This window comes from Zootermopsis nevadensis, unplaced genomic scaffold (assembly GCF_977971745.1).
Source record: "Zootermopsis nevadensis isolate Lab colony 2312 unplaced genomic scaffold, Znev_1.0 Znev_ptg000001l, whole genome shotgun sequence".
In the NCBI taxonomy this organism is placed as follows: Eukaryota; Metazoa; Arthropoda; class Insecta; order Blattodea; family Termopsidae; genus Zootermopsis; species Zootermopsis nevadensis.
The window spans coordinates 15165953-15188926 of record NW_028259133.1 but is presented as its reverse complement, the minus strand read 5'-3'; the positions used below and the strand labels follow the sequence as shown (position 1 = coordinate 15188926).

Sequence of the window (22974 nt, the reverse complement as noted above, 5' to 3'; positions counted from 1 at the left end):
GTAACACTCAAAGGGATTCGCGAAAAAACCGACAACACGATGGAGCGCCCGCGAGCGTGAGCAGCTCGCATCGAGCGGCTCCGTTCGCTGTCTTCACTAGTGTAATGCTCGATTTGTAACACGTTACATTACAGGCAAATGTTACAAGTCAGTCGCCACCTTTACCTTACAAACTCGCCACGTTTGTGCTTCCGACATCCGGTGAAACCACACGACGTAATCAGTTGGGTCCATAGGACGAAGCTAGTATCAGTCCCCAGATATATTTTTCTAGTGGACCCAACTGATTATGTTGTACAGTTTTACCTGATGCCAGAAGCAGAACCAGCGACAGAAATATAAATTTTAAATTTAATAGAGAATTTTACTTACTCTTACTTTAATAGAGTAGGAAATGTTTCAAGAACATACATCAGTTTAAAAAATAACTTGACTGCTGTCCTATCACTTCCTTTCAAGATAATTCCAAGGAAGATGCCATGAAAATACAGCTATAAAAATACAGGGAAAATGTTTTAATAATAATTAATACTTCCCATATTTTGGAGAGCAGTCTGTTCTTCTGAAATTTATTCTTCTCTTCATATCAACGTAGGCTAAGTCTTACCTTCGTTTTACGTACATAATTAATAATCAATTAAAGCATTTATTTTAGTGTGCTGCATCAAAAGACTAATGGTAAATTACAGATAACAACAAAACAAAAATAATAAATACAATCAAATAGCAATAAAAAGACAAACTAATCCAAGTACCTTCTTTCTTTAAATCTGTTAAGTAGTTTGCGAAATTAATCGAACAGTAAAGACTATTCCATTTATGTTAAATTTACACGCTCAATTCAAAACACTCATAAGAGTTGGCGGGATAAACGCTAATTAAATGCCATCAGTATAACGACACCAGTGAGGGTGGAATACAGGCCTCCCAGCAGCTGGGTCCCTGTACCATTAACACGTATAATACCGTCATATCCAGGATCACCCATTCCGGGACCACCTCCCCCTCCCCCTCCAGCATCACCGTTACCCCCGGAACCACCACCACCACCGCCGTCACCAGCCTCTCCTAGTGGACCGGATGAAATACCATCCCAGTTGTTGCAGAGGTGGGTCGTGCAAACCCTAGTGTACACCTTGAAGCCACCTGCATCCGTCACCCCGTTAAAGCTGTAAGAAGTGCATCCACGGTAAAACGTGTAGATCTGTCCTGAAAATGTTCACAAGCGGAAATATTTAGTCATTATATTACACATTGGATTCCACTGCATTTATAGAAAAACAGTCTGTCCAGTGAATGACATTTGAGGTCCTCACGACGGTAAAGATGACGATGTCGTTGTTATAGGTTGTGACGCCACGCAGACTTGTAGGCAGATACCAGCGTTTCGTAGAAACAACCCAAGAGAATATCGTCAAACTCATACCAGCTTAAAACAATTCTACAAACATTAAAGGCTATTATTTCCTATTGCGTCACAAATCAGATGGGAAATTATAAGATTATTTTTGATTTATGCTATGAAACAAATGTATTCACTACTTCATCAGTACAGGTTAATGCCAACAAAGTAACCAATAAACTGCAATATTTCGAGCTATGCGTAAATCTCTTAACTTTTCCGTTTACATATATTTATAATCCAACATGTTCATTAAATTTACGCTATATCACTGCAGAAACGTCGTCTAGAAGAATCGACGTAGCTGAATACACTATTTATATATGAAAATAATTTCATAGGCGTATTCAGTAACTATTCTTAGCCCGCACATGATAAATTTTATGCACAGTGATCGGCTCCACTAATTTCATCATCATGTATGCTAATTTAAAACACCTAATGATGCCGAAATAAGCGACGAAAAATGTTAAATGTAACAATCACACAGAGACAGTGGACCTCATATAAGTAATGTTTTAAACCTAATTTTATTTTTACAGTTACACACGAAAGACTAATATTGTTACCTAATTCGTGACAACTCGTCCGTCCGTGTTGGAACGATGTGCCAACTTTTATGTACATAAGAACAAACATCATGTCACTGATGACCACGCCAGTATGATACCATTTTCTTTAACGTTATAAACATGGTGACCGCGCTATCTTTCGAGGCGGATCAAACACTAGGCCTATAATCATTCATTGTAAGGTCGCGAAACTAACTCCAGAGTAAGGTTCTTCAGAAACTAGAAGTACACTCAAGGAGTCAAAATTCAGGTAATAATAAAATCTGTGCATTTCATAGGACCCCAAGGTTCATTATCGTGTTCACAACAGTTAGCCACCGGCCCTTTTATTCAGCCAGATCAATAAAATTCGCAACATTCATCCCTATTTCCCTAAAATACATTTCAGTATTATCCTCTCATGCACGCCAAGATCTTCCAAGTGTGTCTTCCTTGAAGGCTTCCAAGACAAAATGATGTATGCATTTCTCATCTCCCCATGCGTGCTACATAACCCGCCCATCGCACGCCTCCCGGGTTCGGCCCTGAAGTATTGTTTCTAACGCAGGCCTAATGCTTGGTACGATGGTCTGCTTGAACCACTTACCCGCAGGGTCCTGGTATTCCTGTCGTATGATGGTGCAATACTTCTGCTGACAATTGACAACAGGGGAGCTAGTGGCCACACCTCCCTGATTCTTCATACACGACCGATCTGTCGCAGCTCCGTCCATTATACAAGAGTAACACTGAAAGGCTGTAACGGAAACAATTCCCTAAACAGTGTTTTACTTGTTTATTTGGTTATTTTTAAGCAGTTTAAATTAACGAAGTTAATATAGTTAATTTCCTTAACGTTTTGATCAACCGGTTACTGAGTTTATACTCAACCCAAGTGCACCGATTATAGGCGACTGTCAACACATTAAACAATAAACCGAATTCAGAACTTCGAAAATTTTCTGTATCTTCAATTTAATCTGCATTTCCTAGACACCACATACACAATGGTTATACTTCCAAAAGATGGTATCTAGAGCAGGGTTCTGCACTCTCTTCAACCGCGTCACCCCCAAATTTGTCACAGACACACCACAACATTTCTCTTCGCAAACGAAAGTACACATGTACCTACAAAACAAACACTGAATAAACAACCAATAATAAACCTGTGTGCGTGTTACAAATTACAAATGCGAGAGACAAGATACTGCCTTATTATAACTACAACGTGGTGCAAACAGCAACTTGCAACTGACAAGTTAACATGTCAACAGGTAGTTACAATTTGGCAGCAAACTCCTGTGACGATCTGCCCAGACAAAACAAACCGAACTTGATGCGAAAGAATAATATTTCGGATAGAAAGCCACTCATCTCGATTTCCCAAATTAAAATCCCATTTCTGAAATCTCCGCTAAATTCGAAAACACAACAGATCTTGAAAGACAGCTTCACGTCTCAATCACACAATTATAAAAGCCTCCAACCTTACACGTTTGTAATACTTGGCACATAATTACAAATTCCCTTTCTTGTGGAAATCAGGAAATTTAGACAGTAGAGTAAATACGAAACATACCACCATGTGTAACACGAAACCGAAAGCAGAAGACCACAAGCAACTGTATTATCACTTTCAACATTTTCAATGAACTGTCAGTGCATTCGGATGCAAAAGATTATTATACCGGCTCACTAATAATCTAAGATAAGGCATCTGACTTATCAGCGCAATGCGATATAATCAAAACCACTAAATTAACACAAATGCCTTTGGAAACAAAATATGTCTTAAGTTCAAACAAATTTATAAAGTAAAACAAATATGCAGTTCTTTGGGCATGTAGTAACTTCAATCGTTAGGTCCACTCTCTGTAATAAATCACTAAGGATGACGTCGCCAAGGTAACCAACGCTACACATTTAATTTAATTCAGGGAAGAGAAGACTGCGTGCATTACGAAAATCGGAACGACAAATAAATCGTAGCAGTTACGAATCTGACTGTCGTTGGCAGTTATTTATACTTTCTTTTTCTCCAGCACTTACACTAAAGATAAGAAAGACAGCACAGAATTGAACCTGGAACTTTCTAAATACGAATCAGATTATTAAACCATTGTGAGAACACCTGTCTTAAAATGCAAGCGTAATGCGAAGATCGGCATGTCCATCTTCATGTTTCGTCTCTAAAACTACTCGACAGATTTCTGACGAACTTCAGTTCATTTGTCACACGAATTTAAATTCGGCACAGAACTGTTAAATACACGCACTACTGTGCATCAAACGTCATAATTCTCGTCTGAACGAGATCTACAACTTCTATTTGAAACACTTATCGACACGACATAACCTACAAGAATCAGCTAGTTACAAGTAATTAGTAAGTTAAAGACAATAAATGAGATTTGAGGTTTTGACGGCAATGAGCACGATATTATGCTTCTGGATTTTGGCTCCGTGTAGACTAAGGCCCTGAAGACGATGAAAGTATGTTTCTCCGAAACGCTGGTATCTACTTACGAGTCTACAAAGAACCAAAACCCAGAACAACAACATTAAAGACAAGTTATTTGTGACTATGCAGTGGGATCGGCTTTGTTGATATCAAGTTCGAATCTCGGCCTATCCTCACTGGCATTCTTCTGGGACTTGTCAAATGCCGGGATAATACATCAAATATACCACGATCGCTGTCTTCTACATTATTTTCGGTTCGCAGTCATACCATCATTTGGCATTACACAGTGTTTTTTTTCTTTTCAGTGCAGCCGTGAAACAAACTCACGCATTACGGGTTGGCCCGACTTAACCGGAGGAGCGCCGGATTCAACCGATTCTGTGCGCTTAGAAAAAGAACACACTGTAGAATCTATGCATTTCAGAAAGTCGTTAAACGGGTCACAGAACAATGAAGCCACATGACCAGCCTTATCCAGCATGTTATACATCAGCTGAACACGCCCTGTTCTAATCCTCTTTGAACAAAATGACGACATCAAATAACTTATGTCTGTTATCAATCTCCTTTTTCCTGTATAACAAAAGCAGATAAAACTCTTTCCAACTGATAAGACGCATTTCGAAAATGTACTCGTAACAAAGATACATTGATATGCAAATAAATATCACTTGACAAATCTGAAGGACTGGCATGTACTGGAACTTTCAACACAGGAAGAGAGATGTGCAGTGAAGATTACCCTAAGAATTCTTCGCTGTATCTCATAAAAGGACAGAAGTCTAAAGATAATATTATATGGAACTTCCGTCCACATCAACATTTTAAATAGCAATTACACAATACTGTCAAACTGGAGATGAATAAAACTGTCGCAAACCTAATTTGGTCTGGGAATCATTGCGTTTACCTTTAACATTAATTAACTGAAAAGAGTTGCGTTTGTCGTGGAGGGTGGTTTCACTCACGCGTAGTGCACATGGCGGCGATGCCAGGAATCGAACAACGGTCGATCAGCTGACTAACCGTGAGTACTTACTACAGAGAAGAATAAGGAGTGAAGAAGAGTGAAGGAACATATTTAGAATCCAAGGTAGTTCGTGTCAATGTAATCTTAAGTACATGTCACGTCATTTCTTGTGGCATCGACAGTCCAATTATTTTATCTTATGAAATAGTGTAAGATCTCTTTGTCAGATCAACAGAATGTGGAAGACGGTAAGAGCGATCTTGGTGGCTGTGTGCATGGGGCTTCCTGTGACGTATTGCGGTAAGATTGTTCTTTTAACCTACTTTACAAAAGTGTTGAGAAGAAAGCACGAAAAGTGTGGTCTTAGACTGGATGAATTCTAAAGGAGAAGGAAGACAACGCAACCTATTTCAATGTTGCGCATGGAATTTTTCTAGAATGTCCAAGACAACCAGAAAAATACTAGTGAGAAAACGCCACGTTCAAATTCATTAACTTATTAATTATAAAATACCGTAACAGATCACTAGAATATACGTGTTTATAATGGATGTTTTACTGTAGACAAATATTTTAACAAATGAATAAAAACACTGCATACACACAATCTACTGCAGCTCCCGATATCATTCCAGACTTGAAGTGCTATTCCTGTCTGATGGCTAAAGACGACCTGGACAGATGGTGCTTGACAAACCCGACAGAAGCCCTCACCGTTAATTGTCCGTATAATTACTGTTCCATCATACGGCACGAGCTCGCTGACAAAAATGGTAAGTTCACACGCTGATGTAAAATTGTTCCACGTCCAGACCGGCTCTGGGGCCCACCCAGCCTCTTGTGCAATGGGTACCGGAGGTCCTTTCCCCGGAGGTAAAGCGATACAGGGGCGTGACGCTGACTAATCACCCCCATGCGGTACCGAGGAACGCTCTCTCCTCTCTACCACGAAGCGCCTCACCGGCGCGCAGGAAATCTTCACTTTATCACACACCTTTATATATTACCTCAATTGCAACTCGAACTTCCCATTTCAGGCACACTGTTCTCTTTCTTTCGCGGCTGTTCAAGCGGCGGTGAAAACGAAGTGTTCGAATCGGACGGATTCAAGGTGTACATCAGACTCTGCAGCAGCAACCTCTGCAACGACTGGGATGGCATTGTCGAGGACTCCAGTCTTCGAGATGGCGTCTCTGAGGAGCACGACGTTCTGCCCTGAGAAGTAGAACAGCATCCCCCCCCCCCTTGTGTTTACGTGTACCAAATTTTAAAAAAAGTGAAATTAAATATTCAACCCTTTGTATGATATTCATTAATATAAAATTATTCAACCATTCATTCTCGAATAAATTTATTTGTGCATTTTACTTAACTTGTATGATAATCGAGTGGTGTCAGTAGAAAAAAATTAACAGTCTAAACAAACTTGCAATACCTGCAGGACAGGGCAGTTGTGAAGTTATAAACAAACACACACAAAAAAATTTAAACTGTCAACTACATATTTGATCCAGCTTGAACTTATCCATAGGTAAATTGCAGCTGTCAAATTTGTACGGATGCAAAGGAAGTATCAATGTTTGCAGGCTTGAATTTTTGTACTACACACTTCCATATTCTAAGAATTATGCACATGTGAATACAACAGCAACAAGGGTGGTAGAAGCAGCAAACCAGTTGATAAGAAGGTCGACTACTATTCGATCGCCACAATTTCTTCCTTTCTTACATCTATGACCCAAAGATCATAAGAGAAATCTGACAAATTATTTCCATAACATGTAATATGCCAAAGGTTGATAAGCTGCTAGACGATAACACAGCAGCTGCCTCCAAACCCACATTTCAGCCTTAATTAGTCAGACATTTACCTTCTGTTCGTCTCTCTTCTCTTCATCAATCCTTATATCAATGCATTTGTAATAGCACTTCTACTAATAATTACAAATTTTGGACCTTACCAGTATAAACGCTTGTTGCTCTGCTGCTAACATTACACAAGCTGAGGCAATATTCATCACAATTATCAAACAATAGAATATATAACTATTTTTTTATTCTAGATTTGAGAGATACACACGCTTCATCAATTTCCTGTCTATCTACCAGTTTAATAAATAAAAAATTGTAATGACATCGTTTTTCGTAATAATATTGACGACTTCATAGAGGCCATAACTGCGAGCTTGTGATAATTATTCGAAGTCCCGACCACTTCGTTTATATCACTTACAAGCAATATTTCGGCGATCATGCACGTGCAGTGCAACAACAGTTAACACCGCAGGTTAACCGAGATACGTAAAATCAATGCTAGTAAGCGGTCAATGTAGCGCCGTAATGTGCTGCACCCTATGAGCAATTTACAAGTAAACATAACAATAGCCCAGTCGGTGAAAAGATTAACTATTATACAACCTTCAAAATTCCCCCTCACCCCAAACAAGACTACATACACATACACCATAAACAATTTTGAAACCCTGATATTGTAATCCATGTCTCAGATGAAATTGGTCCATCTTTAGGGTAAAAATGAGTATGTACATAATTTTCACATCACTATTATCCATCATTTGAAGGTATAATAGCAACATCAGTTCTTTAAAAATAACACAATTATAACAAATACTGAATCTACATCAATACAAAATTCCCGTACTTAAATGTAATGAACCATAAAGTAGTCTGAATTTGGTAAGGACTTCAATACCATTATATGCATACCAATAACATACTGACCCCAGAACAATTTCACTTCAGACAAGGGCCAACAACTGAAAATGTTGCCTTGAAGCTAACACAAAATATATATTGAACATAATAACCATCCTGTAAGAACCTTAATATAAAAACTATTTATAAAAAAGCGTATGGTACTTGGAAACATTTGGTTACCGATTATAATTAACTTTGTTCTTTCTGTACCACATGAAGGTTATGCTCCATACTAGAATATGACAATACTTATTAACAGTTAACATGAAATTAATACCATAACTCTACAGAATCCTTCAGTAAACATAATACATGTGATTTTATCTCGAAACGTTCAAATAATATACATTACCATCCTGCTCAGTTATATCCCATACATGTGTCTGTCACTGCAAAAATAATCAGTCTTGAGCAATTGGTTACACTATATCATATTAATCAAGAAACTCAGTTATTCAACGAATAACTATTTACTTTCTAACAAATATTATACAGATTACATTCAGCTGGTACGTAACCTATATCAACGCTCAACTGACACGAGCAGTGCCACACATACATCCACATCACCGTAATGAAAGCAAATGTTCTAACTGCTTTGTGATTGTTTCTGTAGATTACGTGGCTTGTCAACCGCTGACGACTTCTTGCAACATCTCTTGTGAATAATAATAGATTACTAAAAGAAAACAACAGAAGCCAAGAATCAAAATGAGTTCTACAGCACTGATTATGATGCTGACTAAAAGTTATTGTAATAGTAGCTCTTGTAAATCGTACCAAGATGTCTCCACGTATGCTATCATTTTACCCTACATGAGTTATAAATTCTATGATCTTCTCCCGTAGGTCCCGAACTCTTCCGAATCCGTCCGATACACAGGCGACTGCTCGTGACGTCACAGGGCTTTAGCTGTGTAACTTCTCGAGCAGCTTTCTGTACAAGCCGAAAGCTGGTGTTTGGGTGCGCGTAAATAGTAACAAACTTTACACAACGTTTGTATGTATTTGTATGCTTGTAAGTTCTCAGTATGAGTGCTGGTATGCTTTATGGGGGTGATGAGATCGGTGCCCTTGTCTTCGATATCGGACATTATTCATTGAGGGTAGGTTATGCTCAAGAAGATACACCGAAGGCGGAGATCCCGGCTGTGGTAGGTGTTGTTGAAGATGCTAATTCAGGAGTAGTATTGAAGACGGATGGAATGGATATTGATGAAAAGAAATCTGATCCCACCAATGTAACATCGTCTACATCAGATACTAAATATCACATTGATACAAACTTCCTACATGTAGCTCGAAAAGGAATGGAAGTTTCTAATTACATGAAGGATGGTATGATTGAAGACTGGGATTTGTTTGAAAAAGTGCTGGACTACACATATGCCAAATGCATTCAGTCTGAGTCAGAGTTTCATCCTGTCCTTATGTCGGAAGCTCCATGGAATGTACGAAATAAACGAGAAAGGCTCACAGAACTAATGTTTGAAAAGTATAATGTCCCTGCATTTTTCCTTGTTAAGAATGCTGTCCTTGCTGCCTTTGCAAACGGTCGTGCTACTGGTATTGTTGTGGACAGTGGTGCTACACACACATCTGCAGTTCCTGTTCAAGATGGATTTGTTTTGACACAAGCTATTGTAAAGTCACCTCTTGGTGGGGACTACATTAGCATGCAGTGCAAAAACTTTTTACAGGTAATTTACAAATTACAACAGTGGCTTCCGTACACTGCATTTGAGAGCAGTTTTAAGTCCTGCCTCAGAGATGCATTTGGTTTTGTTTTCCTTAACTTTGTTAGGTTAGGTTAGGGTGGCTAAACTTGTGACAGTGTAAAAACTGTAACATGCAGTATTGACATTAATTCAGGATGTGGATATTATATCCATTAAAACAAACGTTTGTTGGTAGTATGTCATGTCTGCTACCTGACATCAATCAATATTTGTGGTACCTGTGTCAGGGTGAACTTCAAAGAGAGAACATAGATTGTCATACAGGCATGCACATATATATATATGTATATAAACATGCAAAATCAGATTAATTTTGTTGTTGCCTTTTGCAAAGTTAACCTGTTTGCAGCTGAGCTATCCATCTAGACATGTTAAATGCCTCAGATTTTGTATATCTTTTGTGTCCTGTTTCAGGAGAATGATGTTGAGATAGTGCCATCATATCTTATTGGAAGTAAGGAGGTGGTTAAGGAACGAGAGAAGGCCCGTTGGGTCAAAAAACGTAATTTGCCAGAAGTTACAACATCATGGCACAACTATATGACCAAGAAAATCGTGCAGGATTTCCAAGCTAGTGTGCTGCAGGTGTCAGAGACCCCATATGATGAGAAGACTGTCTCTTCTATACCCACTGTTCATTATGAGTTTCCCAGTGGCTACCACCAGGTAAGAATGAAACAGCACTCATGTGTATAGTGTATTGACTCTTATTTAGTTCCAGTGCACTGCAAATTACATTTCATGTATACATATGTAAGTGTACAAATTACACATTGATGTTGGATTATGAGAAAGTATACATCCATCTTGATACATGTTGCAATCAGAACCACAAATCTTGCATACAAATTAAATGTTTACACTAACAAAGGGTATACATTTTGTGTAAAATTGTAAGACTATAGTCAATCTCTTTACAACATTCCATTCAGAGGACTGAAAAACAGTATTTTAATTGTCACAGTCCATTGACTTCTTATACACAAAACATTTATGCCTATATTATGATCAAGGCATGATGTTCTCACTAACTTTCTGTGAAGTAAAGCTGGTAGCGTGTGCAGTTATCTGTATAGGTCAGTGACAGAATTATATTTCTGGGTGTCTGTAAAGGATTTTGGCAGCGAGCGTTTTCGTATTCCTGAGGCGCTCTTTGACCCCAGTGTGGTTCAGATGCGAGGTGGACTAGTAGGCAATACCATGCTTGGAGTAGGTCACATAGTGACAACCAGCGTGGGAATGTGTGATGTGGATGTGCGGCCTGCCCTCTACGGCAGTGTTGTGGTGACAGGTGGCAATTCCTTCTTACAGGTGAGGTAGTCTTGGAATACACATCACTGTCATATCATTTTGCAAATCTTTGTATCACATGAAATTGAACCTCCTTAACAGGTAAAACTAGTTTTCTGTATTTTAATGTTTACATTTTTAGATAACAGCTTGGAAGACAAGATTCTGAATGGAATGATAAGTATTCCCTAGATTTATTCTGTTCTTAATTTCCTGATAAATGATATTTTGATTTCTTCCTAATATTTAAATTTTGCTACATTTTTAAATAATTTCTTAACTAAATTTATATTATGATTTTGTCTTGCAGTTTGGTAACAAGACATGAACATGTAGAGTATTAATTATCACTGCATTTAATTTTAGACCAACTTTCCATACTGTATCATTAGATTTGAAATGTCATAATACAGAATGGCTTGACATTGGCAATACTGTTACACAGGGATTCCCAGAGCGTTTGAACCGTGATCTGTCCATGCGAATTCCATCCAGCATGCGTCTCAAGTTGATTAGTGCTAATGGTTGTGCTGAACGCCGGTTTGGTGCATGGATTGGAGGCTCAATTTTGGCCTCTATTGGGACTTTCCAACAGATGTGGATCTCAAGCCAGGAATATGAGGAAGGTGGCAAGGGACAAGTGGAGAGAAAGTGCCCATGAAGTTCTGCATGTTTTGTCTTGTGTTTTAAACCTTGAGTGAAAAGAATAAAGCAAGTCAATTGCTTTCCAGTGAACATTTATACTATATCCAATGTTCTTTGGGCCCAACCAGCTTCACAACCAATGGCTACAAAGTACTATCCCCCAGGAACATAAGAAATTTTTACCTGGAGTGCAGAGGTGAGACAATATATGGAGTATTACCTCCATGTCTTCTACATGCACAGTCCTCTGCCACAGGGGACCTTTCTTTACCTTTACATGTTACAAATATTCCTAAACACTAAAAATTTTCATCACTGACATCACTTGGTATTTCTTGTATTGTGATTGGTGATGTATTTTGTATTTGTTCCCATATTTATTTTAATGTCTATAGTTGCCAAAATGTAGCTGTACCATTTGAGACCTTGTAAACTATGCTTAAAAAAAGCCACATGAAACATTATATTCTGTTACTATGTTGATTTTCATTGTAATATCTATTATAGTTCTTGGTGAGCAACAAAAGGAGTTGGTAAATGGTGTTTGCAGATCCTTTGCAGTGTAATTTGTTTTTCCTGACTTTGTTCACACAGGAATTGTTACACTACCCCCACAAAAGAAAACTTTGACTCATTTCAGAAATTACATTGCATTAAAGTACCATATTATACAAAGCATAATGTGTCTATGCAATGTTACTCATCTCATAAGATTGTACAGGAGTGTCATGTGAATTGGAGTTAAAATGCTTATTAGTTACGTCTTTACACATTTCACACTCTTGAAACCGTGTGTGGAATGAAAAGGGAACACCTGAAGATATGCTAATCAGCCTGAAACATGCAGTGTCATATATAAGACATGAAGGAAGAATACTTGCATGATGTGCACAGACAGAATAAACATTGGACATAATCTCACATTTCCATCTAGTCTTTATGTTTCCCTTTCTACCACTAGTAGGTAGGAACCAGACTGAAGCTAACAAGCTAGAGCTCTTCTCTCAAGCACGCAACAACATATCAAACTTGTACTTTAGAAGTATCTAGTTTGAGTTTTTATCCCAACATCTGTATGAATTTTCTTTTTTACCACGGAATAATTTCTTTTATATCCTTTACCCACTTCCTTCCTATATTTTATCATTTTTGGTACATTAGCACTTTTAGAACTTGGCCAGTCATACATATAGCATACTCATATACAGTATCCTATTATGTAGATTAATTTTTAGGAAACATTACAAACAGAAGACACCTTTAAATGAATTTGTACCATGGTAATAACATGTAATTATGTGTGGTCATGTGGAGAAGTGAGCCTATGGAATGACCAGTTTCTGAATCAGTACACTGCTCACAACTCAAATTTTAAATTAATGGTCATGTACTTTGTTACATAAACCAATAACATTGAACCTACATGCTGCTTCAGTTTAATGAAAGCCATCATGAAGGAAGGAGTTGAAACAGCTCTAATGTGCTTATTTTACAATAACAGCATTTTGTGGCCATAAAGTGTGTGTGTGTAGATAGTTTTTTCCACAAATGTAAGTTCAAAGACAGGGGAGTGTCTTATATTTGGTTAAATAAAATATGTGATCCATTACAAAAAGAAATTTATGACAGTTATTCCAAGCACTTGTAAGTCTATATGCAAATTTGTTCTTCAGCTTTTACTGTGAAGATATTTCAACAAAAGCAAACTGGTTATAATGAGCAAATGGACTGATACAACATTTTAAATGAAAGACTTAAGACAAAAAACTGTTATGGTTCTTACATAACAAATCATCTTTAAATGGCTATTGATATGAATTTATACTACAATGCCAGAAATATCTCATAATATTCTTGCCAGCTGTAAATGAACACGTAATTTCACAGGGAATTCAATATTTTTGTGGCCAATGCAAAGCCCAGGAAGTACATAACTACAAAATACGTCCAAATGACATTTGTGAAAGAACATGAAAGACTTTAGATAAATGAGCACATCTTGTGAAATAAATCAACAACTCAATAATCTTCACAAACGCAACAATGTTTTATTCAAAGAAAAGGATCCAGCATATTCTTGGACACTTTCCTTCATCTGCTCATATTAGTTTCAAGCACACGTTTCAGAAACACTCTGCTTCCATCACCAGGAGGAACTATATAACCTAGTATGTTCATTCCACTGGATAAAGATAATCTGTCCCCAGCCAAGGACCAACGAACCCAATAGACTAGGCTGTACAGTTCTACCTGATGATACAAGCACAGCCAGCTTCCAAAACATTGGTTTTTTTGACTAACAAACTAAGTAAAATGTCCACAAATATACATCAGTTTAATAACACATCTTCAAAAACCTTCAGACAAATAATTGAGCCCACAAAAAAAATCAAAAAAAAAATCAAATGATTATAGGACTAGGAAGACTTCCCTATACCTCATTAAATTTACATTTGAAAGTCTTTAATATTTATACATATTTGCAAGCAGTATATTTATTGATGTATAAACACTGTAACAGTGGCTCACTCTTCACAATACCTTACGCAGTCATGAGCTTCAGATGCTCCAGTGCACTGGATGCTGCTAAGTTGTAAGCTTCGTCCACTGTACTCGCAACCCCAAACAAGACAGACTCAGGGCTTGTGGATATCGACAGAAGAGTTGCATGCCGATCTGAAGAGAGCAGGAAACTATATGAGCAAAATATGAAGTTTAAAAATCTTGTTTAAGATGTTAATGGAAAAACACATCTTTTTTATCATCTATTTCATGGTGACAGTCTTTTAAATTTCAGATAGGAAGTAACAGGATAATGGACAAAATTACATAGTGAGGAACTTTGCTAAGTGCAAAATTAAAATCATGGATGAGGTGGTCAAGGCATGAAACATACATGGAGGAAACAAGAAATACATATATACATTTTATTAGGAAATATCAAGGTAAAAGACTTGGAAAAATTGATTTTAAATATTTGAATTGAGCTGGACTGGATCAGGATAAGATCATGTTGCAGTCTTTTGTAAATATGGCAATGAACTTACGATCATTTTTCATTACAATACATTACTACTACTGAGTTAAAAAGTATATTTAACATTATAAATTCAGAACCAAATTAAAATAAAAACTGTCTGTGCTGCTCCTTTGTGGTGTGTGCTATGTACTGCACACACTGTCAGCAGGAAATCACATTCTTTACCATATAATACTAATTAGGTTATTCAGCTGCATTTAGTGTCTAGGATACTAAATATCTCTATACAAAGAAAACATTTTTAAGCCATTCCCACTTACATCAAAACAATACCCAGTTCAGTAACATTCTTCTCTATGTGAACAGAAGATCAAACACAACAGTTGATACAATGTGGAAAACATGCATTTTTTATAGCTGTAATGTAATTTATCTCTCTAACCAAACGTTGCGGATAATTTGTTAGCACTCCAGTTTTGTATCTGGAAGGCCCTGGAATAAAATTTCAGTCTGGAGACCAGCTGTCCTGACAGGTTTTATGGTTTTACTCAGTCCCTCCAAATAAATGCCATAAGTGCCTTAAAATAGGCCATGACCACTTTCTTCCACATCACTTCTAATTCACTATTTCCCTATCATTCTCTCATTTGATGTTGTATAGTTTGCCTAATGACAGAATTATTAAGTAAACCATAAATAAAACAAATATTTCTCTCAGTTGGTTCCTTTTATTTTGCTCTTTGTATCATGCATTTTCAGCTAGTAAGTGCATTATATTTACTTCTACAATGTGCCTGGGTATGTAAATTATATATTGTTAACGTTCCTGTATGTTACTTCTTCATATTGTAAACACATTTCTCCATTATAAGCAGAGAAGTAATGGATGTTACATGAAGCAAAAATGTGCTATGACAAGTTGGTGATCCTCGATGGTTTTATCCAATTAACCTTTACTAGCCCTAATTCTCATGAACACTCAGGACTTTAAATCCTTATAGTGTCTAAATGACTGTAACACTCCTAATTCATTTTGTGTGAAAAGGGCTCATTTGAAGACATGTCCAACAGATTTAGAAATGCCAACATAAATGGCATAAATATATAAAATATATATGTATATCACAAATATACAGCAAATGAAATTAAATTTGTTTGTTAAATAGCATTATGTGATAAAGAAATGTTAAATATATTTGCATATGCAGCATAATAGGTACCAAAAACAATTAGTAAATTAGGAATTTTTACTGACCGCGTATTTGATTTATATAAGCATTTCACAACACTACACTTCTGTATTGAACAGAGTATAGTTATACACTATGCAACTACAAAGAATTCATATAGTTGTATGTTTTGATGAATGTGCACATTCATAAAAAAATATTCCTGTTTAACATTACTGCACTAGCTGCATAAAATGTCGCTTGTAAAAATAGAGTTGCTATTATAGCCCATACTCATTACACCAGATTTCTATATTCATTAGTTAAGCAAGAGAAAATTAAAATTACATAAGGTTAGACTCACTGGATGTGGTGGCCTCAACACCATTTATTTCAGCATCCAGGTTTAGTTCCTCCAAAACCATCTTGAGAACACCAATTGGGTCCTCAGCTGCTTCCTTTGTCAGATTTTCTTCGCCTTCCTATTCCCAATACACACACTATTTTACAAAGCTACACAAAGGCTAGAAATTGAGTGACAAAGCCAATATTTTGGAAATTGTTGTAAAGGCGACTTGAAAATGGTTACTGCCAATTTTGTTCCTCACATAATATGTGTCTTGAAGTGAACAACAGTAACAAAAGTGGGTGGCATGGGCAAAAAGCAAATTACGACATTGTCCTCACTGACAATTCTTTGCACACTTCCAATATTTATATCACACAGGTTTTAATACAGCAATTCTGCTGGTGTATGTATGCTATATATTTGAAGATGTTTTGCTGACCTTTAGATTTTTGAAGGCAAGCTGGCAGGAATAGAAGTGCAGAGAAAAGTACATACTCATGTCTTGTCACCAAAACATAAGGCAAGTTTACAATACAAAAATACCTATAACTCCTTCAAAGTCCAAATATATATAGAAATGAGAGTTACAAATACCACTTTTATTCACAATAAAATGAAGTTCAGATTATACTTGAAGAATGCTTACCATCATTCAGTTCAGAATCTTTTGTCTTACCATCTCCTACTTAAGAATCTAAGGATTAAACATTTTGAATACAACAACTGTACTTGTTGCTTTTATGGATACAACACTTGTTTATCACCAATGGGAAGAACACAGATAAAGGATGTTTGAAAAGAATGCTAAGAATATTTGGACCAAACAGAGAGAAGTTAAAGGAGGTAGATAAAAATTACACAAGATTCATACTTTGTGCTCTGTGTCAAATATTACGGTGATAAAATTGGCAGGGCATGAAGCATGTATGGGGAGAGATGAGAAATATATACAGTTTTACTCAGAAATCCAGAAGGAAATAAATAACTCAGGAGACCTGGGTGCAGAAAGAAGGATAATATTTTAACAAGCCTTAAATAGAATGTGGGCTGGAGAAAATGGCTGTCATGGTAGGGTGAACTGGTAGCTCCTGGGAACATGGTAATTAACATTCAGTTCCATGAAAACTAAATTTCTTGGTAAGATTAACCTCTGTCAGCTTATGAAGCTATGAGCTATACTACCTCCAACCCTTCTCCAAGATTGGTAGGACTAGAATGTGTACTTCTTTTTGAAATTTCTTGTTCTTTCCTAATTTCTCACTGATATGCACAAAGGCCCAGAACCCTTATAATAAAATTGTTTATTCAAAAACTATGAACTGAACAAGAGTATACATGCATAGACAAGTAACAGGATGAATCACCGTGCAGCACCACGGACCTGTGCTGGTTCTTTGCCCCAGTTTCTAATCCAGAAAGAAAACCCCAATTTCGTCCAAAATAAATAGAAGTGATGTGAAGCATGTGACCACTGGGCAAGGAGACTGACTCCACTGGTCCCCGTATTACCTACAAAAACAATAGAAGACATGGCACACTCTGATGGAAAATAATGAAGGTTGGGAACAGGTTGGCACAAAGGACAGTAGGAAAGGTACAGAGTAACAGGGAAGGAAACATCACATCACTGAAAAATGGAGGTGCATGAATTACACAAAGAAACATAGTAACAGTAGAACTAGGAGTATTAACAATATTTAACATCATAAGACCCTGTTTTTGTATATATGAAGGTCATGTATGTGTGTTCTTTTGTGCAATTAACTTACCCTAAGCCTGTTAAGTAGTACACTGTCGAGACTTTTCAACATAGTATGGTACCCAGAGATCTTCTGGCCAATAGGTTTCTTATGCGTGTTAACTGCAGAAATTCCCATTTCCTTGTACATATTGTACTTTGATACTGCAATCTCAACATTTACATCTCTGTCCTCTTCCTACAAACAACACAGATCCCAAAGGTTATAATCAAATTTCTGTTACTGCTTCTTGTACTGAGGTTCTACACTTTTGCTGCATCACATTACTCAACAGCTACCATTCTAACAAAATGAATTAAAAGTTCATTAGCATGTCGGAGGTTTAACCTCACTTACTTCATTTTGTACATGTTATAATAGAACATGCCAAGCACAACCCTAAACATACTGTCAAGAGAAAACAGAAATGCAACCAATATGCAGAAAGCAGTACAGAGTAAAATCACATCAATTCAATATTAGACAATTCAACATACTACATCATTTGAAGTACCTGGCAAAGAAGACATGACTCTAGACTCCTCTACTCTTGATGTATATGACTGTGTGTGTGTGTGTGTGTGTGTGTGTGTGGGGGGGGGGGGGGTTTAGGGGGGATAGGTTTGCTGCACTACAACTCTTTTTTAAATGAACAAACTCATAGAGGAGAAATAAGTAGTGGCTGTGAAACATCTTAGAAGAGGGCCAAAGAACAAGGAAGGAAGAAAGGTCAGATCGTTGATGTGTTTTCAAAATAAAATAATATTGTGTCATCTGCGGAAAAAACTGCCAATTTTTCATGACAGTAAAGTCAAAAATATCAAACACATACTGGTACTAAAAGGAAACACAATGGAAATATATTAACACCACTGCCGTGGCATTCAAATACAGCTGAAAATCTGTGTATTACTGTATATTTCAAAATAATCTTCTCCATTCACTGTCATTCAACTTTGCACTGTGCTATAAACATGCACTCCTGTTGGAGTACATAGTGCTACCATCTAATATGAAGAATTTGAAGTTGTGTCACATGGCTGCTACGTTGTTAAAGTTTCATATTTTGTGCATTATTTTTAGTTTTTTGTAATCATACTTTAAACAGTTAAAATATTGTAAAACACTGACTCCATGGAGCACAGCCCCTCTTCAGAAGCTACTAGATGCTCAGGTAATCAAGAAATGCCCCACCTTTTTTTGAACCTGAAGGTTTATTACTGTTGCCAAGAGCCTACCATCCCTATCCTGAGCCAGATGAATTTAATGCATACCCTCCTACCCTATGTCCTCAAGATTCATTCTAATATTATACTCCATTCTATGCATACACAGAGTGTAAAAAAAGAGCTCTGTAAACAGAACATGGACCATTTGATTCATATGTTGGTAAATTCTGTGATTTTTATTTTCTTACAGAAGTGCTTAACCCACATGATGAGTGTAGATTTTCACCTTAAAGTTATACACCTTTAGGAAAACACTAAAAATAATGGCACAACAAAAGGGCTAATAGAAAAACTCAAAATCAAGGAAAAGACAAAGACAAATTATAGCATATGACACATGATACATGAGTGTAACACAAGTGTCCTATAATTGTACATACTTTTTCTGATAAGACATTTCCCTTCTCATTGACTGTCAAGGTAAGGACATCTGCAAGTGATCTTTTGAGTCTGTTCAGCATCTTAAAGGCTGCCTGCTGCTTGGCTTGTTTCTTGGTTCGAGCAACCGCTACAACAATATTAAAATATAATTTATTTAGATTCAAACTTTCCTGCAGTCAATATAATGTTTACTTAACAATTTACACTCTGAAGTAATCAGACAAAGACTATATCTGAAGATCTTGCTACATGAGGAATATGGGCAGTAACATTCCATGGCCACTTCTTTCTCTTGGTAAAGAATTTCCAGTGTCTTTTCAAACAAATGTCACCAAATATATATGGTGGAGAAGGAACACACACAGACACTATGACTTAGCAAGACTGTTTCTTTTACTGAATATAGATTGTAAGCTACAGCAGTACCACAAGCAAAGTGACCTGTAGAGAGAAGCATATATCTCCTTAAGTATAAATAATAAGTCACTGTCTAGCTACCAAGTGAAACACAAAACTGAATTTAAGTGCATCTTAACATGTGTGAGACTATGAAGCATGAAGTGGTATTACTCATTCTGAGACTGTTAGGACACTAAGAGAACAAGAATTTTAAATAATATAGTATGTTACAAACGAAGTTTAAATTTGTATAAATCAGAAGAGAGGTTTCATCACAACAAACAAAGACAATGAGACCTCCTGTTGGGTCTTTCTTTCACATTCCCAGACTATGAAAACTACAGCAGAAATAAGGTAATTCTGTTTGTGGTATTACTGTAAGAGAATTGTACAATTCTTTCATTGAAATATGAACTCACCTGATTCCTCAAGTTTAGACACCTGACACATGACAGTAAATTGCTTTGCATGAGGTGGGCCCTCATCTCCAATCACCTTGTAAACAGGAACCTGTATATCATTTGTCATGCACAGTTCTTGCAGTGCACCCACAGCATTCTCTTGCAGCTTGCCCACATATGGTGATGTCACATATGACACATCTATCATCTCACTGGGGATGGGCTCGGGTGATGATGTTTCTACTTCATTCAGTCTTTTCAGGATACATTTGGCAGCATCGTGTTTAGCTTCCTTTTTGGAGCGACCACTGCCAATAGCTACCAAGACAGCCATATTAACAAGTAAAACTAATGTTGTCTCTCTCAATATGTTTCAGTACAAGTAAGGCCATGACTCTTGATTGGTCCTCTAACTTAAACATTTTAATATACTAGAGCAGAGCGCTCCTTTCGGAGCTCCTCGGGGGGGGGGGGGGGGGGGGGGGGGGTCAAGTTTGTAATACGCAACCAACCTTGTGTAAGAAACTAAAATAACCCCCCCCCCCCAAATGGAGGGTTAAAACACTTGACCAACCCCCTTGGGGGGGGGGGGGTTGCGTTTTAAAACCTTAACACACTAAACTAACCCCCCGAAGTGTTTTAACCCTTGAGTAAGAAACTAAACATTTCTTAAATAGTTTTATGTTGCTGGTTTCGTAGTTGTTGATCTCGTTGTGAAGCGTTATTTGTTTACTCGGCATTGTTGTGGAATACAACAATGCATTGTCCGAGTAAACAAATATCTTTTCACATTGTTGATGACGTCATTTTTTGACGACAAATTGGTTGACGACGACAAAATCAGAAATTTTTATAGTAGAAGAATATTATAAGTTTTAATGATGCTCACAATAGCTTAAATTATGCAATGTCAAATAATAGGGCAATGAGTGAATAATTAATTTAAAAAAGAAATGTTAATGGCCATGGCCAAATTTAAAGTAGTAAAACCACCACTTGCCTGGAGTTACTAAATAAAACTATAAAAATAAACACCAGAATTAAAATACCACAGCTCATAAGTGTACACATCCATCATAATTTAGACTTTTAATTGTTGGTGGAAGATTATTAAATAACTTGATACCTGTATAGTATGCTCCTTTTTGATATTCAGTAAGGTTAGCATTTGGCACATAGAGATCATGTTTACATCTTGTATTTAAATTATGTACATCTGTATTTCTTTTAAATTTATCAAAGTTTTCCATCACAAATGATAGCAAGCAGAGTATAAATTCACTTGCAAGTGGAAGTATATTAAATTAACGAAATAATTTTCTACAAGAAACCCTGCCTTTAACACCTGCCATTATTCTAATCTTGGTCATTTGTTTTGGCCACTTTCTGTCAAGTTCCCCAACAACAATCTGCATCACTTCTTGACTTCCACAACTACACTACACATCAAGCCCCTCGATTTCACATTAATAAGGCTACGTGACTTTCATATGAATTTCCTCAATGTGTGATATACTAAACTGTCCTCTTACTTCATAAATCTCATGTTCCATTTTCTCATTAACACTTTACAGTATTAGGTAGCAGAGAAATATAAGGCTTCACAGTATTAAAAGCAATTTATATGTACCTGTAGTTTCACCAACTAGCACCCGGTACTTGAATAATGCTTCGTGCGATCCCCCACCATCATGTATCAGTTCATATTGAGGTAGATTGCCGTTGCGAATACACATCTCCTGGAGAATCGACACTGGTGTTTTGCTACCCATTTCATTCCTTAACATAACATATTATCCTTAATATGCAACAGCAAATACAGAAGTAGAAGGGCAGTATATCACGTATTATTAACACCGATTACCGACCAGCGACTGAATAAGGAATGGTGATTGACATGCATCTTAACCTATTAATATTTTATCGTTTGTTACACATTCGACGTTTATACCTACCTAGTTTATACCAAAGACAACATGCAACCGCTCAGTTTCAAACAAATATCTAAATTTCGGTATAACAGATTACCAACAGGTACAATATACTCCAGTACTTACGTACATAGATCGATTAAAGATAACGCATGTGAAACCTTTCCACCACCTTACGCTGCCATCGATTTAACCGACTGCATTCCTTCGTCACTACTAGTGCTCTCTCGTGCCAGTTCGTGCAAATAACTGCCCGTGCACCTCACCTGCGCTGTGCTTCAGAATACCGTTCTCTAGGCTGCTCCCCACTGTAGAGCAATCAGGAGAGCACATTTCGAGAGAGGGCACCCACCGGAGTGTTAAATAATGTGTTCCAAGTACATTATTCTGCAAAATTGTTTCGTACAATTGCCTTAACAACCGGTTAGATCTCAACGTATAATAAACTACAGCAGAATCGACACACAGAGCAAATGTAGTGGGAGTACCCGTATTTATTTATATCTATACAAAATGTATATGACTTATTTACATCCTTGGATTCGCCCTGTGATCAATACAATATAAAAGGATCTAATTCAGCTGCAGGAACTTGCCGTTAAGTACACTGTAAT

At 37.1% G+C, this 22974-nt stretch overlaps 4 protein-coding genes across 14 annotated transcripts; 2 read left to right on the top strand and 2 right to left on the bottom strand.

The window, feature by feature from the left end:
• Positions 1-540: 540 nt before the first annotated feature.
• On the bottom strand, positions 541-8858 carry LOC110829841 (uncharacterized). Of its 6 annotated transcripts, XM_022064060.2 has the most exons (4): positions 3536-3604; positions 2958-3084; positions 2561-2710; positions 541-1209 (listed from the first exon to the last, which is right to left on the bottom strand). In XM_022064060.2, exons 3-4 carry the CDS (start codon positions 2685-2687, stop codon positions 875-877), a joined length of 462 nt encoding a protein of 153 aa, XP_021919752.1. In that variant the 5' UTR covers positions 2688-2710; positions 2958-3084; positions 3536-3604; the 3' UTR covers positions 541-874. The 6 variants fall into 6 exon arrangements, with proteins under 6 accessions (XP_021919752.1, XP_021919726.1, XP_087200081.1 ...); XM_022064034.2 differs by lacking the exons at positions 2958-3084; positions 3536-3604 and adding an exon at positions 8461-8858; XM_087343955.1 differs by lacking the exons at positions 2958-3084; positions 3536-3604 and adding an exon at positions 6398-6535.
• Positions 5442-6757, top strand: LOC110829888 (uncharacterized). 2 transcript variants are annotated; one of them, XM_087343979.1, is made up of 4 exons: positions 5442-5513; positions 5618-5690; positions 6026-6163; positions 6428-6757. In XM_087343979.1, the coding sequence occupies exons 2-4, from the start codon at positions 5627-5629 to the stop codon at positions 6607-6609; spliced, it is 384 nt and encodes a 127-aa protein (XP_087200105.1). In that variant the 5' UTR covers positions 5442-5513; positions 5618-5626; the 3' UTR covers positions 6610-6757. The 2 variants fall into 2 exon arrangements, with proteins under 2 accessions (XP_087200105.1, XP_021919772.1); XM_022064080.2 differs by having other exon boundaries at positions 5478-5690.
• A 123-nt stretch (positions 8859-8981) lies between the features above and the next one.
• On the top strand, positions 8982-12703 carry Bap55 (Brahma associated protein 55kD). The gene is made up of 4 exons (XM_022063947.2): positions 8982-9808; positions 10262-10513; positions 10961-11158; positions 11583-12703. The coding sequence occupies exons 1-4, from the start codon at positions 9140-9142 to the stop codon at positions 11796-11798; spliced, it is 1335 nt and encodes a 444-aa protein (XP_021919639.1). The 5' UTR covers positions 8982-9139; the 3' UTR covers positions 11799-12703.
• Positions 12704-13805: 1102 nt separating this feature from the next.
• LOC110829826 (interferon-inducible double-stranded RNA-dependent protein kinase activator A homolog) lies at positions 13806-22628 on the bottom strand. Of its 5 annotated transcripts, none has more exons than XM_087343929.1 (7): positions 22491-22628; positions 22060-22208; positions 20448-20747; positions 19629-19756; positions 18050-18217; positions 16296-16413; positions 13806-14458 (listed from the first exon to the last, which is right to left on the bottom strand). In XM_087343929.1, coding segments are annotated over exons 1-7 (999 nt in total). In that variant the 5' UTR covers positions 22493-22628; the 3' UTR covers positions 13806-14324. The 5 variants fall into 5 exon arrangements, with proteins under 5 accessions (XP_087200055.1, XP_087200060.1, XP_087200061.1 ...); XM_087343934.1 differs by having other exon boundaries at positions 22487-22619; XM_087343935.1 differs by having other exon boundaries at positions 22385-22613.
• Positions 22629-22974: the final 346 nt, after the last annotated feature.